Raw genomic sequence first — 19981 nt, 5'->3', positions numbered from 1 at the left:
GAGCCTGAAAAAAGAAATCGATTGCAGCGAGGACGATAACAGTAGTCACAGTAGACACATGCAACCGCGTTCGGCATCAGCTGGCGGCGGCCTGGGCGGCGACCTCGACTACCGCGCCTCCCACGAATCGGTAAGTGTTGCACACAGAACTACTAAGAGAACAATACCAATCCCTACCCACCCCCCACAAATTTGAGAACACCCCAAGAATACCAAAAAGAGTCCCAGTCCCCCACCCAAGAACCCAAGAACCCCTACAGTGAATGCTTTTGCTGCTTCGATAGGTCGGGACGTACAAGTCGAGTACCGAATACACCCGTAAAGAAATTCCAAATTCAAAAACCTTCAGATATGTGCCCAATATATATCTGAATATTCGAATCCGATCTGGCCGACATCTGAACTCCATTTCTATATAGTACTTATGTGTAACCCATGTCTCTATATATCTCTATTGCCACCAACCTAAGTATTGCTCTCTCTCTCTATCTCTCTCTCTGTCTGTTCTTATATATATATATATACCACTCTCTATCTCTCTATATATATATATATAACTATATACCATATTTATATATATAAAAACTAAAAAAAAAAAACAAAATACAAAATCTTAAAAAAAAAGAAAACAAAATCAAAAAACTCAACCATATATTTTTGCTCTTCGTCGTGTTCTTTGTCTATGAATTTTTTATACATACCATATACTATATCCCCCCTATAAATAAATATATATATATATCTATCTATATCTATATACCCCATATATATATATATATTAAATAATTCAACTTTTTTTGTCAAACCTTTTTTTTTTTGTTCAGTTAAAAAAAAAAACCAAAAAGTATCAAATATCAAATGTTAGTTGTTCAGTTTCATAGCTCTATATACATATAGTAAATATCTATTTTGTTAAATGTGTAGCGCTCTCTCTCTCTCTCTCTCTCTCAATATATTTCAATATATATCTCTGTCTGTCTCTCTCTCTTTCACACACAATCTCTCAATGTCTATCGATCAATGTCTATTCTATGTAATTTTTGTTATTTGTATCAAATCTATATGTATGTAATATATATTTTGCTGTCGTATATATGTGTATATATGTATCTCAATCTATGTGTCTATATACTATCCAATAGCCAAGTACAGTCTACACAAAACACCAACACTTACGCACCCAAAACACACACCTAAACACTCTATGCAATAAGTTTTCGCACAGTTGATAGAACTTTTGTGTTTCTTTTCATTATTTGTACTTTTTTGTTGTTTTTTTTTTTTCAATTGTAGTTTGTAGTTGACTCTCTTTTTATCACCCAGTTTTGTGGGGCAGCAGCGGCACACAGACACACCTAAACACCTTGCCGCTTGCCGCTTGCCACTAGCCACTTGCCACACACATTGCTGTCAATTTCCGTTCGCAATTCCCAACCCGTTCCCCCGAACCACTCCACATACTCGTTATATGTATTTTTTCTGCTCGTATTATTTATTTACTGGCCATGTTCTCTCTTTGAGGTCCTTTCTCTTCTCTGCTCTTTTTCGTTCCTTTCTATTTTAATTTAATTTTTTATTTGCTGCCATTGCTGTTGCTGTTGTTGCAGTTGCATGTTAACGACACTATAATTTTCAATATGGCTGGTGGAGAGGCCCCTCTCCAGCCTCTCCCTGTTCAATGGAATGTACATCGTGTTCGATAAGTGGATGCTCTACATTTAGATCATAGTTTTTTCCTATGGTGTGGCTACATGTGGTTGAACAGTGTTGCCCTATGACAGTCCAAGACCTCCAGTGTTACCGCCTTGATATATGAAAAAGTCGTAGTCTTAAAAAACTCACCCATTGTAAACTATTTCCAACCGTGAAATATGTTTTCCCCATGGATCTATGGCCAAACAGTGTGACCCTTTCGGTCTAGCCTGAAGCAGTGTTACCCCCTGGTGGACAGGGAATAGGAATTTCTCAATTATATTGAATGAAAAGCGCCTCAAAGGCGTGTTTGCTACCCAAAATGGAGAGTATTTTTGCTTCGCCAGCACTCGAATTGTTTCCACCCATAGTCCGCGGCCGCCCTGTCCATGTCGCGTACATTTTATTATTTGATACTGTAATAAAAATAAAATACAAACCAAATCAAATATTCAAATCAAACGATGAGAGAAATTGCCGCATGTTGCAACAAATGGCAACAAGACCAAAGAAAATGAAAAAGTCCCTGCCGACAGCAGAAGAAGACAAGAATTGTGTTGGTCAATGGCTCGTATGTGGGGGATATATGATATTCAATTTATTCACTGCTACTGCTACTGATGCTCCCCTCCCACACACACACACACTCTCCTCAGAGTTGGTTGCACCACCCCGCTCCATGTGTGGCACTAATTTTGGCTCGAATTCAGAATGTAATGCATACTTTTCGGCGAGCGCAACTGTACTTTTCGCTTGAGGAACGTACGTGGGACGTAAACGCTGACATAGCGACAAAAAAAACTGGCGAAAACATTTAGCTTCCGGCAAATATATATTTTCACATAACATTTTTTGTCGCTGACGCTACACCACCCCCTCCCTCCCCTCCAGAGAGCCCTCACCTCAGACCGAGAGAGGTCCTTTTACTCATTCTTTTTAAAACGAAAAATTTTCGTCAACAGGGATAAACACACAGAAAGAAGGAAAGAAAGGAATGAAGAAAAAAATAATAGAATAAAAAGAAAGCAAAAAGGGAATACGAGTAGCCGCTGTCGTTTCCCCTGCCGCCCTGCGCAGCGAAAAAAGTAGCAAAATAAAAGCACATTTATATATGTATACGTTTGTATGTATATGTAACGCACTTTGGTGCAACGGTTGACGAAGTTTAACAACAAGTGGGGGCCCGCCCGATGACGAGGATGGATCCAGAGAGGAAGGAGAGGCAGTGTGACAGGCCCCAGATGGGACAAGCCTACGGAAATGTTGTCAAAAAAAGCGCGGAGGGAAAAGCCAAAAAGACAAAACGAACGAGAAAGATAATGCAAGTCATGAGCCAGTGTTGCACAACGAACTGAAGTGACGAGCTATAGCTTCTCTAGCATTGATAGTGTCCGAAAGCCAGGTGTTCCATGAGCTTCAACCTTTTGTGTTCAGCAAACTTCACTTCCCTAATCTATAATGGATATTGTAATACTTCGATGGCAAAGAACTAATATTCTATTTAAAGAGAGCTCTTATTTTCAGAGCCTCTCTCCCATTTCAATAGTTCTCAATTCATTTTGTTAATTGCCATCGGCTGCGGGTGGCAGTGTGTGCACACAGGTATCGGCAAAACGTATATGAAAAAGAATATAATTTCAAAAGACTGTTCCATTTTGGATTGTGGATACTGGATACTCCATTTACATGGCATCAATCACTTTTATTTTTGGCAGCTAGTCAAATATCTACCATCCGAACATGAGGTTGTTTTTGCATTGGCTTCTGATTTCCATAGCCATTTCGAAATGCGAGTATTCGCCGGACTTTTGTTTATGGAAGACAAGCAAAAACCTTGTTGATTGAGCTCTGAGAGCGGTTTTTGGATTGGGAATTCCGGAATTAAAAGGAAAATGTTGTTTAAGGATAACTATTAATGTTCCAGCTTGAATATTTATCGCAACGAAAGCGATTGTCTGTTGTGTTGTGTGTGGTGCAACGGCCTGCTCTCCTCTGACACTATCCTGAAGCTGTTTCTTTCTCGCTTTTTCTACCCAGTCCCGCCCTTAACACCCAACGAGTCCGACCCGCGACGCACATGCATAAATTCAAATAAAAATTTATCTAAAAAAAGAGAAGAGCCCAAAAGCAGGCAACACACACAAAAAAAAAAGTGGCAGCCGCCTCGAGTATGGAGTCGGGCGTTGACGCGCTGTGCTGCTCATCAGTAAGCACACACACATACCTCTGCAGTGGTGTGTGTGTGTGTGTGTGTGTTTGTGGGGGGGAATGCAATTCGTTGACTCTGACTCTGATGTATTCCCGGGGAGCCTCTTCTAGGCCTCTCCAAGCCATTGCCGCATAATAAATACTTTTGCTTTTACACTTTCTTTTTTTTTCCTCCTTCTTTCTATCCCTTTCTCTCTCGCTGGCGCTCTCTTTCTACCCCTGTCTCTAACTTCCTTTCTGGCCAGCAGTCTGCAGTGTGGAAATGATTATAACGAGGCACAGGCACAGGCAGTGGCAGTGGCAGAGTGGCACTGGCAGCAGAGTCGAGGAAAAAATGAAAACAAAAATCAACGCACAAAACCAACAACTTTTGCTTTCTTTTTCTTGTTGCTTTCTTTTCCCTCTCGCTCTCGCTCTCCCTCACACACACACACAGTCGGCGCACACATACACATGAGTATTTAATTTTGAAACAAATGCGTTTTTTTCCTTCATTTTTTTGTGTGAGCCTTCCCTCCCCCCCTCCCTGCTTTGGGGGCTTCTTCTGCTGGCTGCTTTCCCATCTCTCTCTCTCTCTCGTCTCATTCTGCTCTTGTGCAATTTTTTCATAGCATACCTTTAGGCTGGCCCTCAAATGTCGTGCTGCTGCTGTGCTTGCATTTTACGAGTCGAGTCTCCCCACAGCAACATTCGCCCCTCCATCAGTACCCCATCTTGCCAGGGCCCCCAGTCCCATCCGAGGGCTCCATCTCAGTCCTAGCATCTCCTCAGTCCTCCTCCCTTGTCCCTTTCCCTTGTCAGCATTTGTTTGCTGTCTACATTGCGTATGCGTAATATATATATATATATATATATACTCGTATTCGTATAAAAAACCCCACATGGAAGGAGGAGGCATATAGAAAGCGTTCGTTCATATGCATATTTTTTAATATTTTTATTTGGAGGCTCACTCGCACAACTTTTCACTGAATGCATTTAGGTTGAAACCCAGCTATCCCCCCCACCTCTCTAAGCCCTCCCCTCACATCAATGCCCTGGCAACTGTCAATCATGCAGTGCGCACAACAACAACAAAAACCGCAAAAAAAAGATTTTTGTTTTTTAGCCAGCACCAAGCGGAAATACAAACAAATAAACTCAAAAAAAAAAAAAACAAGAAACGAAGGAGAGGAGGGTTTGGGTTTGGGTTGGGGGTTGGGGTTTCCAAAACGCAACAAATGCCAAAGCGAAAATATATTGCATTGTATGAGTGAGGTTTTCCTCTCGCCCGCCCTCTGCCTGTCCCTTTCCCTCACGCACATTGCACATTTTATGCTACAGCTGCGTCAACGTCAACGCCAGCATCAGGCATCAGCGTCGGCATCAGCGTCGGCTTCGGCGTCCTCTGCCTCTGCCTCTGCCTGGGCATTGTAATCAGGACTCGATGCCGCGCGTTGCGTTGATTGCAAAGTTTTTCAAGTGCTTTTCGGTGGGACCATTCAGTCCACCCTGCCCCTCCCCACGTTCCGCTAAATCCGCCTGCCCCGACCTTCGTTCGGTTTTTATGTTTTTTTTTTTTTTTGGCCAAAAACAAAAACCGGAGAGAATGAAGCTACAAAACTGCTAATAGCCCGCACTGAAAAATGTAGTGGAGCTGCCTTGGTGGTTGGCTTTAAAAGAACAGGCTTAAAAATAGCATTGGCAAAAATTCAAAAGAGTTCTTAAAGATAATCCACAACAGATCCCTAGCCCCGGCCATTGAGGATTTGCTTTGTGGAAATGCAAGAGCCTGAAATGATTTCAATCAATTGGGGTCCTTCGAAAGGTAAAAGCCTTTCAATGTTTAAAGAATAAACTTTTGGAAAACCTCGAATGGAAGGATGATGGATGATGGATGACAAAAAGCCGCCAAAAATAAATATATTTACCAAGTCCCTTCAAGCCTTCTGATAAATCTGTAAATGCAATCGAACGTATTCAATTTCAGATGTTTATTGGAAATGCAATTCGATACCTCCCCCGGCAGTGCCCTGTCCATGTCGATGGCCCATCTTGCAGTTCATCTGCTTGCCTTTACCCACTTTAAAAATGAGGGATCCTCATTGGCTCCATCCAACTTCAATGTTTTGAGGTCCTGGCACTGGCACTGGCACTGGCACTGGCACTGGCACTGACTTTTCTGCCCATCCTGACGGTTCGACGACTACTTCGACTGTTTGTTTTGTGTGGCCCCCTCCCTCTCGAATAAACATATATTTTTTATTAAAAAAATCAGCGAAAAGAGCAGAGATTGCCGTCACCTCGCCTCACCGTCTGACTCGAAAAACAAAAAAGACATCAAATGCTGGGCGTACAAATAAATATGCGAGTATTTACAGAGCGAAGGACAATGGGGGGGCCGAAGCTATAAATACCCTATAGGCCATATCCAGTCCATGAATAAATTTCTTATTAAAACAAAAATGCCCCCCACTGACAAGGGTAGGGTATCAGAATGCTGCAGGATACCACACGGAGTCCACAAAAAGTTCCACAAATACCATGCATACGTGCAGGACTCTACCCTCTATGCATGCCCCATGCCCCATGCCCCATGTACCCCAACACTCCTTTCTTCTGCTCTTAGGTCGCAAAGAGCTCGTAAAAAATAGGAACAAAAAAAAGAAATTATAACAATACATAATAATTTGTGCAAAAATATTACGAAAAAACGAGGCGAAAAAGAGAAATATTTGAAATAGTCGCTTCCGCTGCAACAGAGAGGCCTTCTCCTACCTCCCACCACCCACCACCCACCGCCCACCACCGGCCCCTTCCTGGCGTAGTCCTTCGACTTCTATGAGCTTCCGCAATATTTGCCAGATGCGTTATATGCGTCATCTATTGCGTCTATTTTTTGATTGCAATGAAAGGGACCTTCAAAAAAAAAGTAGGGAAAAACGAACCCCCAACAAACAAACGAAAATATATATAAAATATATATAGAAACTCGTGCAACGTAAAAAGGCAAGGCAAACCCAAGAGGGTTTTCATTAAAAATTTGCTTTTATTAAAATGATGCAGAGCAGCCGCACTACGAGTAGAAGTAGAGGTGGAGGTGGAGGACGGGGGTGGAGGTGGAGGAAGGAGGAGCTTGGTCCTGGAAGTGTAGGAGTGTAGGGGTCGACGTGGATGCAGCCCAGGTCTAGTATGGGGCCAAGTGCCGGGTAAGGGTAAGGGAAAGGGAAAGGGAAAGCGAAGCTTTAAGCTGGCAAAACGGCATTACAAAAAAGTGTACAAGAAAAGGCCGACGACCGTCGAAAATTTTTCGTAGAAAATGCCCCAAACCCAAACCCCATTCCCACTCCCAAGCAAAACGAAAACCAAACCAAAACCAGACGCACATCGATCGATATTTGATTATTATTGCGACGACGACAGCAACAGGGACGATGGTGAGGAGGATGGTGACGACGAAGTCAGGGCACAAGACGACGTCGGAGATGGAGACTCAGACGGAGACGGAGACGGAGACGGAGACACGAGACTGTGATGGTGGCGATGTGGCGATGGCTATGACGCAGACATCGGCCAGGACATTAAATGCAATGTGGCAGGAGCCAGAGAGCTGGAGTGCGTCTGGCGTGGACTGAGGGAAAGCCAGATAATCATTCCATTAGGCGTAGGCTCGTTGAACCCGTCGCCAGAATCGGTTCATCGACATGAGTCGAGAGTCGAGTCGAGCGGAGTTGAGTCGACTCGACTCGAGTCGGTGGCCTGCCACACGAGGATGCGTCTTGAAATATACTCCTGCCGAAAGCCAATGGCAGCCTCTGCTTCACTGCCACCGAACCCCTTCCACATTGTTCACATTTTTGTGGTATTTTTTCTTTTTGGCGGATTTTTGTTTGCTGTTGACCCAGATCTGTTTTTCTGCTGGCTGTTGGGCTGTTGGGCTGTTGCCTGGACCTTGTTTGGGGTTATTCAATAATCTGCTGCCGCATTTGCCAGCCAGCCGAGAGGCCAAAACTGCAATTTGCCTAATGGAAAGTTTGTTTATTTGTTGGCTGGTTTGTCTGTCAGTTGAGTTGTGCCTCAAAAGCAGCAGAAATCACGCAACATCCAGTCGGCAGTCGGTCCCGTTGTGGATGTAAGTTACTGGTGCATTAGGCTACTTATCGCTGCTTAAAGCTTAAAGGCCAAAGGCTAAAGGCTGTTGCAATGACAGGATTTCAGAGTTGATGAACATCAAGGATCTTGGGGGATTCTGTTCTCTAGGGTTGTGCCTTGAGTGGCATAATGGCTGCCTTTCTGTATAGGATAACCTGAAACCTCTACCTCTTCTACACGTTCAGTCAGCGCAGTCCTTTAATTACCCAACTGATTGATTTCATTTATTATTTATTTCTTTTAATTTTACCTATTTTATATTTAAAGGCTTTTAATTATCTTTAAGATCACCTCCCCAAAAGCATGCTGGACACACACACACACACACTCTTCCATACACACACACACACACACACACCCTCATCATTTGGTAGATCTAGTAGATGACGTAAATATGTACTATATCTAACGCATGTTTCAATATAATCAATGGAGAAATCGAAAACGACACCCCACCCAGACACCCGACAAACATTTTTGGCCAAGCAAAAGACCGAAGAAAAACCGAATCAAACGAAATAAAGAAAAATACAACAATTTTCTATTTTATTTTGCGCTTAACAAATACAAAAGAAAAAAGAAAAGAAAACTGCAACCGAAAACCCAGACGAATCGAAAATCGAAAAAATGAAAATTGTAAATGAGAACAAAATTTTCTGCACAAAAATTTGGCAAATATCCGTATATATGTATAGCCCTATATTAATCCCATAAATCCCACTGCCAAAACAATCGAAAAAATACCCCAAGAAAACAAGAAACAAGAAATCTTCTTCTTTTTATTGCATTTAAATAGCTTAAAAGAAAATTCTATTTTCCTTATGTTGTTTTTTGAACTCGAACTCGAAATGTAAATGTAATATTTTGCTAATTAAAATGTTGTCTTTGTCTTAAACTTTGCCTCTACTCTACCGCTCTCTCTCTCTCTCGCTCTCTGTCTCTCTCTATCTCTCTGTGTCGCTCTATTGTGTCTCTGTCTCTCTCTCTCTCTTACTCGATCTCTATCTGTCTCTATCCATATAAATATTATTAAATGTGTCAAACTGTGTGTTGTGCTTTTAATATTATTAATCAATACGATACGAAAAACGGAAACAGCTAAAAACTAAAGAAAAAAAAGAAAGAAAAAGAAAAACAAACAAAGAAAATTCTCCATCAAATGAAAACAAGAGAGGGGTCCAGATCTGAACGTTGTGCAATTGATAACCAAAAGTTATATATACCTCATAAAAATACATATATATATATTGATATATGTATATGTGAAAAAATGCATCAATCTATAAAAACAAAAACAAAATGAATCGTACTAAAGCGCTTTTGGTGTTTTTTAAGCTAATATAACAACAAAAATACTATATAAAACAAAAAACCAAACATTAAAATCAAGAAATGCAACCAAAAAAAAAAAATATAGATATAACAAAAGCTAAATCAAAAAAAAAAAAAAAAAAACTATAGTAAACTAAATCGAATTAACATCATTGATACACACACACATTCACACACACACACACACACACACATAAACACTTCACTCACATACAGAGAAATACAAGAAACATTATACTATATAAAAATAATAATACTTTTTTTTTTTCAAACGATATATATGTATTATCTAAATGTGGAACGCTTTTACCATAAAATCGTTCGTTCGTTGTTCGTTTATGTATATGGTAAATGTGTGTGTTCTATTTTTCCATAAGCTAAATGTCTTTCATTTTTCTCTATATACAATTATTATTTAACGTTGATAAATGTGTGTGTTTTTTTATACATATTATTATATAATTTTTTTTTATTACTACGTGTATGTGGTATGATTTTTACTTAGTCATGTGTACTTTCTTTTTAAATTGTCTATAATCTAAATTTAATTTCGAACAGCAAGGTGCGATGGAATACTAGAATGCTAAAGATAAAAATATAGGATCACAGGTTCAACCACGCATCTATGGCTTCTCATGGCTTCTCACTTCATTCCCTCGTTCATTCAATCAATCACTCACTCACTCACTGAACTGGTTCAATATCTTTGATCAGGAATTTCTTGAATTTCAAGCCACTGAGTCCTACCACTCAATCATTTATGTAAAATCCAAATCCATTCAGTATGCCAAGTATTGGTTCATTCATTCGACTATCTGCTAGTTCTTCTAGTGGATTGTGTGCTGTGATTGGTTCATTGGTTTCACCAACGAGCTACAAATTACATTCATAGCTCCAACACCAGAGGAGCCATAACCATAATCATTCAATATACATTCGGATAAATTTTCCACTTGAAAAATTCCATTAACTAAAAGAAAGAATGAACTTGCAGTCGGCACTTCCTTCATTTGCATATCCATTTGAATTTCCGTTTATGGCTCTTGAGAGGTGTTGCAATTAAAGCTATCTAGTTGTTCATAAAATATATTCCATTCCACATTTAAGTTCTGTGTATGTCGCATTCCAATTATTTCTCAATACATCCCTGTGTTCTTTTTTTCCTTTTGTTACATGCTGTACTTTATCAATCTATCTGTCTATCGCTATATTTTTCTCTACTTTATTATCGATGTTGTTCAAGAACGTTGTGTACTTTCGTTTTGGTGTTGTTGTTTTTTATTTCTTCGATTCTCTCTCTCTCTCTCTATCTTTAACTCTCTGTCTGTCTATCTCTTTCTATTAAATAACCTAACTCGCTCTGTCTGTCTCTCTCTCTCTCTCTCTCTATCTGTGTTTTCTTTTTGGTTTACTATATAAAACATACTCGTATGCATACATAATATATGCCTCTGTTCCATTCCATATCATTTATCGTTGTTGTGCTCTAACCAAGTTAAGAAAAAAGCTATCAAAATTATTCAAATCGAGAGGAGAACTATCCTTGAAATATGATATATATTATGTGTGTGTATGTCTGTGTGTGCGTGAGTGTTTGTTCGTTCTGTTGTTAGATTATGTTTGGTTTTCCTCCACCGCAAATATATTTTTGAACTAAATGTTGTGACTCCTGGTGACGATGATGATGATACTGTACTGTACTGTATACTGTATACGGCATATACTATTTTGTGTCTGAAGCTCTGTCATTTTCTATAGGTATATACATATCCATATTTATATGCGTACGTATACGTATAGGCTAGTGAATACCTACATACGTCGACCCACAGCCCCTTGCTCTGCCTCTGTACCACGTATGTTTAAGATAAGGATACTTGATCATTCTCTACCGCACCTTTACCCCATACATTACAACCCTCAGAACCCAACAGAAACCCACAGAAACCCCACGAGCCGCATTGCCATCAGATCAGCCATCTGCTGACGACATTGCCAAGCCAAACCAAATCATGGCCCAGCTTAGAGGCATTGCCATTGCCCGCGCCCATGTGCAGACTTCTTAGCTCTGAAGCTAAACTGGATCCCAACCGACGATCCGAAGTTCCGTTGAGTTTTCGTTTCCCCTCTTTAATTTTACTCATGTTTTTTTTTCTCCTCCTTACTTGCCTTTTGTTGCACTGTTTTGTTTTTCGTTGTACCAAACACTAAAAAAAAAGAATGAGAATAAATTCAAAGAAAGAAAGCTAAAAAAAAAGGTTAAGAAAACAATTGTTGATTGATTTATTTAACAACTATTTTGTGTTGATATTATTGACATTGTCAAGAAGTTGATCTGCGTTTTTTGAACATGGCTGTGCTGAATTTGAATGACTTGTATAACCATTTCGTTAGTGCGTTTTCTTTTTTATATTTGTTTTTCTTTTTCTTTTTTTTTTTTGACATCCGAATCCAACCATTTGAGTTATGATCCTTTGTGCGAAAAAAGAGTGCGGCGTCTGCGGGCAAAAGTGGAAAAACTTCTTGAAAATATTTAGTTAAGCGAAGAATACCTTTGATCTTCAGTTATTTTAGGCAAAAGTTTTTTTTTTGTGCTGCGCAAATTTATTAAATCAAGAAACATGATTTGGTCCCTTTACTGAGTTTGTTTTCTGCAAAAAACCTAAAATTTTGTATGTTTTTTTTTCGTTTTGTTTTTTATTCAAAATTTTACTCTTTTTGGTTAAGCATTTATGTACAGAATTATTATTATTTTAATTGTCTGGTTTTTTTTTTCGTGCGCTAAATTGGCAAATCAACAAAATTGTTCGTTCGTTATGATTTCTGTTTATTTTTCATTTTCCGAAATTTGGCAAAGGAAAAGAAAAGAAAAAAGGAAAAAGAAGTATGCAAGGCGTGTGCGTGGCGAAGCTCAGCTCTTTTTTCATACATTTTCGTAAAGTTTTGTTCAACTTTTTTGCTCTCCGATTTTCGAAAACTTTTTGTTGCCAAGAGAAAATTACAACCGAACCCCAAGTTTTTGTTTTTGATTTGACAATCTAGTTGAAGTACGAAAAAGTTTACAAACCTTTCAACCAAATTTTTAAACTTTAGAACCGAACCGAAACGAAACGAAACGAACCGAACAAGCGAACCGCGTTCCAAATTGATCAAAACCTTGGTCAAAGCGTCAAATTTAAGTTTAAAACAAAAACAAAACATTTTTAATGATAAGTTTACACTAAACAAAAAATATATTAAAACAAAGACAAACAAAAAGAAAAATGTAAAACAAAAATGAAAAAGAAAATCAAAGAAAAAGCTTTAAACAATATCTAACGTACGATTATGCGACGTTTTTCGAACAACGCCCAAACAAAAATCGAAATTCAACTTCTTGAAAACCCAAAAAGAAAAGCAAATACCAGAAAAATACCAAAAACCATATAAATACCAAAGAAACAAAGAAAAGAACAATGTTAACGAAATTCTTGTAAAGCAATAAAATGAAAAACAACAAATGAAATACACAACGAAAGTCAAATGCTGAAACCCCCTCTTGTTTTTTGGCATCCATCCAACGGTTTGAGACATTTTTGAAACACTCAGAGTCGGAGTTGGTTCTGGCTGCATCCTGATCCCCAAGCGGATCCAGGGCCAGAGCCTCCTGACCCCGACGAGTAGTAGGGAGAGGCGCAGAGCAGCTGGAAGAGAGCGTTCCACGGCTTTGCCAGTTAGTTTTCCATTCTTCTTCTCTGATAACATGATTCATTGACTTCTGTTTTAGTTTTTACCCATTTTTTTTTTTCTTTCCTTTTATTCTTGACAATTATTCAATTTGTACCTTGTTTATTTTTTTTTGTTGTATTATTTTCCTTCTGCCTCTCTCTTTTCTCTCATGTAAAACTAAATACTAGAGTTCAAGCGATTAATATTTGTTTCTTAATTTTAAAGAGAGGTTTTGCGAAAGCGAGAAGAGGATAGAGGATGGAGAAGAAGAAAAGAAGGACACTTTCTTTGAATATACTCTTATTTGAATATTGTATATGTACCACTTTGTTTGGTCTTGAACCGCAAGAAAAGTACTTTTAATTATGATCCCTCTTTTTAAAAATGTATAATTTTCGTTGTCTTAGTTTTTGGAACATCCTATATATCTCTCTCTCTCTCTTTCTATCTCTCTCTCTCTCTCTCTCTCTCACTCCAAAGTAAACGTATAAACCAATAATTTTATCATTGTTTTTTTTTGTTTTTGATTTTTAATCAATTTTTATTAAAATACCAAAAAAAATACATACTAAAAATAATAGAAAATAGTTTTGCCAAAGACAAAGAAACCGAAGAAAAGCAAAAATTGTCCAGAAGAGAAGCGAATACGATAAAGATACCAATAGAGATAAACGAATCGATCGATTGCAAGCAAAAACTGAAACTGAAAAATACCAAAAAGAAATACCAAAAATACCAAAAAATATACCGAAAAAAAAAAAATAAAGATAGCGAACTAAAACGCTAAACGTAGTAAAGAGTAAAGAAGTTGATGTTGGATTTTTGTTTGGTGTCTGTTCCAGGAAACGTCCGAATCGCCCCAACAACACCACGCTGTTGGCGTTGGCGCGGGCCTGGCCAGCGGCAGTGGCGGCAGCGGCATCGGCAGCAGTAGCAGCTCTGTCGCAGCCGCCGCCGCTGCAGCCGCCGCCGCAGCAGCAGCAGCTGCCGCACACGAGCACCACCATCCGTCGCACACCCCACCCCCGGTGCCCATGCCCATGTTCCAGTGTATCTACTGCGGCGCCGCTTTCCCCAACCAGTCAAAACTCACGCGCCACCTGCTGTCGCACTCGCTGAAGACGCTCGAGTACCGGGAACCGCCGACGAACGCCCTGCTGCACTCGCACCTTCTGGGCGACATCAACATGTCCGGGCTGCCGCCCTCGTTCGCCTTCCAGATGAACGCGGCGATGGCCGCCAGCGCCGGCGGCAGCAGCGACACCCAGGAGCAGGTGGCCGCCTTTACGGCCGCCTTCGGCATCGACATGGAGGCCCTATCGCTGGCCAGCGGCACCTTCCAGAGCCTGACGGCCAGCTGCCTGGAGGCGGGTGCGCCGGGGGTCAGCGGGTCGAGCGGTCGGCTATCACTAGCCCAGGCATCGACATCTGGAAACGGAGGGCAGGCCGGCCTCCTGCTGGGCAACAGCGGTGGATCTGGCGGTGGTGCGGGTGCGGGTGGTGCCGGCAGCGGCGGCGGCGGCGGTGGCTCTTCGTCGCCCTCCACGTCGGCCGCAGCGTCGGCAGCGGCGCAGTCAGCCGGCTCGTCCGCCGCCTCGCTGCTAGGCGCGTCAAGTGATCCGAATAGTGTTGTCATGTGTAAGTTCTGTGCTAAAAGTTTTCCCGATGTTACATCACTGATCACGCATTTGTCGGTACATACAGGTGATCGACCATTTAAATGTGAGTTTTGTGGCAAAGCGTTTAAGCTGCGCCACCACATGAAAGATCATTGTCGCGTCCACACCGGTAAGTCTTGATCTGAATTGAAATATGATTACAATAACATTGCTTGCCCATTGCCCATTGCCCCAGTCCCTCATACATCATTGAATTTCTGTCCCAGCCATGAACGAGCTCCTGTTGATATCCCTGATATCCATACCACTGAACTGTGCCCTAAATGATGCCACTTTCAAGCCTCAATTGAATCTATTCCATCAAGATATGGACAGAGCTACTTGTATATACTTTTCTGAAGTATCACTTTGTATTTTAAGGAATTCATTTCTTTTCATTCCTTAAAGTTTCAGAGAAACTCAAAAGTCCTAAAGCTCTACAAAATGCTTCATCATCGATCTTAAAGATATCGAAAATCTTTTAGAATAAGCTCTTTAAAGTAGCTTGCAAGTCCCTTCGTCGTCTTACTGCAGCACCAATATACCAAATCGATTAACCATCTTCGCCACCCTTCATCATGCCTTCATTTTGCTCCCCAACTTAACCGATAAATATACTACAAATACTATACATTGATTCCTTGATTTCCATTCCACTGAAACAAACAACAAAATGGAAATCAATTTGCAGGCGAACGACCCTTCAGATGTAATATGTGCGGGAAAACCTTCTCGCGGTCAACGATACTCAAGGCGCACGAGAAAACGCATTTTCCCAAATATGTGCGAAAGTTTTTGTCACCCAGCCCGGTCGATACAAAGGATGAGTTGCCGCAATAGTGAAACGATTTTAGTTTGTTATTAAATTATTATTATTACTACTATTACTATTATAATAATAACAATAACAACAACAACAACAACAACAGCAACACCAACAATTTCAACTACAACAACAATTGATGTGAAGAACACGAAGAAATGAGTTGTAACTTTCTATAAGAAAGATGGAGGCAACAACAAGGACTTTGACTTACTTAAGCGAAGATCAAGCGAGAGGCTTGATGATGATGATGATGATGATGATGGAAGAAATTCAACAACACACTAATACACACACACACACGCAAACACCAATATATGTATATACCGTTAAATCTATGTATATACATATGTATATATTTTATTAATTATGTAAACGAGGCAAAGAACAGAAACAGAAGAAGTGAAATCAGGAGGAACAGAACAGAACGTTCGTTCTTCTGAGCAAAGAGAAACTCTAGCAAATAGGAAAGAGACAGCAACACACACCCACACACACACACACAATAGAGCAGGCAGGCTATAATCATACACAAAACATACATCTATATAAACATATATATATATATATATATATATATATAATATATAGTATATATATTATACACAATAATTATATAGCAGCATATTGTCGAATTGTTGAAGTTTATACCAAGAAGCGAACTTGTTTTTTTTTTCGAATCCAATGAGAACATACAATGAGTATGTGAGTGAATGATCAGCCGTAGGATTGATGATTGATTGAATGAGAAGTGAGGAGAGTGTTAGAGAACTTAAATTAAGTGCGACCGCAAGAGGGTATCCAGGGTATCCACAGGGAAAGCCCCGAATTTTGGATAGCAACAGAGCAACTGTTTTTTCTATACAATTAACTTGAACGGGAAAACAATTAAAGCTAATGAAGGGAGAGTAAAATTGCAGCGCGAAAGAGTTGTAGCAGGAATCTAATAAAACAAATATTATATATATATATATATACATACATATATATATGATATATATACAACTATATATATTTTTCAAAAGTATGTATAAGAGAACGTAAGACATATAGGCAAGAAAGAAAAAGCGCAAAAAAAATTGAAAATAAATTTACAAAAAAAGGAAAAACGTAAAAAATTGCTAACTATACATGATAAAACATTGATCTAATTGAATATATGATTTAGTAATGCTAGAAATAGCGATTAACGATAAACATAAACATAATGAAAAGAACAGTGAACACGTGATGTAACTTTTTAAGTAGCGCAGCAGCAGAAGCCGCCGCAGCCGAGGATATAGTAGGAGGATCATTATGAGTGTGCATGATGGCGATGACGATGATAATAACGAGTTAAAGTAGCTTAAAACAAAGTCCCCCCCTCTCCCACACACATACCCAAACCCATACATAACCCCCAGAATAAAAGCAAAGTGAACTGGTGACCCCGACACCACACACATCAATACACCATTACACGACAGCAATCACCAATGCAGCACCTGTAGCCTTCATTTGTGCGTCTTTGATTTGGCATTGAGCAACGAGTGAACGTAGTAAAACATACATATCCCAACACACCCAGGCAGACCAGACCCACTGCTAGCCAGACAGATCTGATCGGAGAGACGACACAGCTATATGGCGGACGGCTGACTCTATAGAGGACAGACGCGTTTCGATGGCGAATTAGTGAACAACTTCAGCTGTGCTAATGCTCCGCTTAGGCCCTAGTGAAACCAACCCCTGTTAAAACCCTTTTAAAAGGCCCTCACACACGCGTATATATATACACATACAGAACTTATTATACAGTAACATATACATATATCTATATACAATATTTATATATACATATAAACCAGATGCAGCAACAGCAACAACAATGAGGAGACATTTTTGGAATTCAGATAAAATTTGAGAAAACAAAAAATTAAGAAAACAATTTGCTAGGAAAGCAACAGAAAGCAGCAGCAGCAGAATTACATAGAATATCTGTGATCTTAACGATATTTATATAAATCTATATACATAAACGAACAAATATATATATATATATATATGTGTATATCTATATAACATATATATATATGTATATATATGTGTATATGAGTAGTAGAGGGACAAGAAACACACACTAGAAATACCATCTAAGGGTAGCTGTAGAGGAAGCATGCAGAAAATGATTGCAACAATATTTAGGCTCAACGTTTGGGGTATAGAAAGAACCTCTTGAAAAATTTACATACATATATATAAAAATCACCAAAAATACCCAAATTCTTGACGCACACAAAACACGAACCCTCCCAGACATCATCCCATACATTTTCTGTTCCGTACCAAGTTTACTTTGCTTTGAAAAAAAAATATATATATAACTCAACCCTTTTTTTGGCTTCATGATGAAAATATTTAAGAAAACCCCTAGATTTTGTGTTATTATAAATTATCTAAATGAATTTGCCAGGAATCGCCTTCTATGGCTTAATGGGAAACGAAGTTCCTTCAGTCTCCCTGCTGGAGAGCCCATCGATAATGCGGACAAACCCTTTCCACCCTTTCCACTCAAGTGATTAGCCCGGCAACAACAAGGCAAACAAAGCACCAACAACAAAATGCAAATCGATCTCAAAATTATAAAAAACAAACGAAAACAAAAATATTATCTATAAAAAAAAACATTACAAAGAAAGTTTGTAAAAACTTTTGTGGTTTGGGCTAAACAGAGACAGAGAAAAGAAAAGAAAAGAGAAATAAAAGCTCGTTGCAGCAGCGGTTTGTGCGGGGATTTTTACATTCGATTTTTGGCAACGGATTGGGAACAGCAAAATACAAAATACAAAAAACAAAAAACAAATAAATGGTAATAAATATTAAGAAAAATAAGCAACAAGAAAACAAAGAGAAAACACGCTAGACAAAATTCAAAATTCTAAATTTTAAACCAAAAAAGGAAAAAGAAAAACAAAAACAAAACAAAACAAAAAAAGGAAGAAGCAACAAACTTTTTGGCTGACAAAGAAAAAAAGAGGAGAAACAAACACAAACACTTTTGGATTAAACAATTTGGCTGTGATAGCATTACAAGAATAGTGAATAATTAAAGGATAAAAAAAATATTTAACCGCAAAAAAAAACCAAATATATTTGCTTTGCATTTTGGAAAAGCGAGGAGGCGTGAAGAAGAAAAAAAAAAAATAATGATGGAAATTAGCGCGTTGCCATTTTTCACTTTTGTTGTTGGCTTACTTTTCTCATGCAGTATTAGACGAGACAGGGAGACGGGGAGACAGGGGACTGGGGACGGGGAACTTTGGAGCAGTAGAGGAGTAGAAGCAACAGGCATCAATTCAATAATTGTGATGTAAAACAAAAAACCAACACAGAATATCTGCATTAACAATTACTATACTATAAACATAATCGAACCATAATCATAAACGAGAGTAAAGAAAACAAAATTTAACATTTAGGAACAAATTAAAAAAAAAAAAAAATGAGAGCAAAACAAAATTGTGATTTTCGGCCTTTTAGAAACAAAATTATAAACAATTAATAACGATAAACAATTAACGATAATACTTAAAAATTAAGTAATAATGATAAAAACAAAAACCAAAAGCTTTCTCAATAATTTTAATTGCATTTCCATAGAAGACATGATAAACTGAAAATAAAAGAACACAAAAGGGAGGTTACTTTTTATTTTTGGCACAGCCAGACCAAAAAGTCTTCGCACAGCCGCCGCACAGGAGAGCAACTGGGGAAAGTAATGTGAGAAATGAAAACGAAACATTCCAGAAGACGAAGAATCAAGGAAGGTTGGAAAGGGTTTGCACAGGGAATCAAGGGATAGGGAAAGGAAACTTCAGGCCCAAAAAACACATGTTTTTTGTCTATATTTGTGTTATTTTTTTTTTTTTTTTACATAAATCTATGCACTGAATATACCCCCAACAAACACACACTCACACGACAACAAATGAAAAAACACAAACACAATGTCTTACACTCTGTGTCTCTTATAAACAATTTTTTTCTATATATAAACACACACGTACATATATGCATATATATGTATATCTGAATATATATGTATATTTAATTTTAATGTTTAAGCGAAAATGTTATTATTATTATACCAACTTATATGAAATTTATTTAGCTTTAGCAACAAAACAAAACGATTTAACAAAAAAAACAAAACAAAAAACAAAAAAACGTGGCAACAAATTTCTATTACAATATTTCTTTTGTTCATTTGATAAGTTTTTGAAACTCTTTCTGTTCTGTAATGTACTATGTATTATTATCCGCAAAAAAACAACACTCTCACAGCAGATTACAACGATGTTAAATGATTTTCGAACACACAGAAGCGAACACAATGAACTTCTTGTAAGCTATATGAGAAAAAGAAAAAGAAACCCAACCGCAGCACTTT

General features: G+C 38.7%; 1 protein-coding gene across 4 annotated transcripts in view; it reads left to right on the top strand.

Annotated features, from left to right (window-relative positions):
• mamo (maternal gene required for meiosis) overlaps window positions 1–19981 on the top strand; it is a 129703-nt gene that overhangs the window by 95209 nt on the left and 14513 nt on the right. For 2 of the 4 annotated variants that reach the window (XM_033381884.1, XM_033381885.1), the window contains exon 5: window positions 2–130. In XM_033381884.1, the coding sequence (XP_033237775.1) occupies window positions 2–130 (129 nt within the window). Of the gene's footprint in view, window position 1; window positions 131–13913; window positions 14860–15420; window positions 19035–19981 lie in introns of those variants that run through there. The other 2 variants (XM_033381887.1, XM_033381886.1) reach the window with 2 other exon arrangements.

Source organism: Drosophila pseudoobscura, chromosome X (genome assembly GCF_009870125.1).
Source record: "Drosophila pseudoobscura strain MV-25-SWS-2005 chromosome X, UCI_Dpse_MV25, whole genome shotgun sequence".
In the NCBI taxonomy this organism is placed as follows: Eukaryota; Metazoa; Arthropoda; class Insecta; order Diptera; family Drosophilidae; genus Drosophila; species Drosophila pseudoobscura.
The sequence above is the reverse complement of the archived record's forward strand: the minus strand, read 5'-3'. Positions and strand labels throughout refer to the sequence as shown.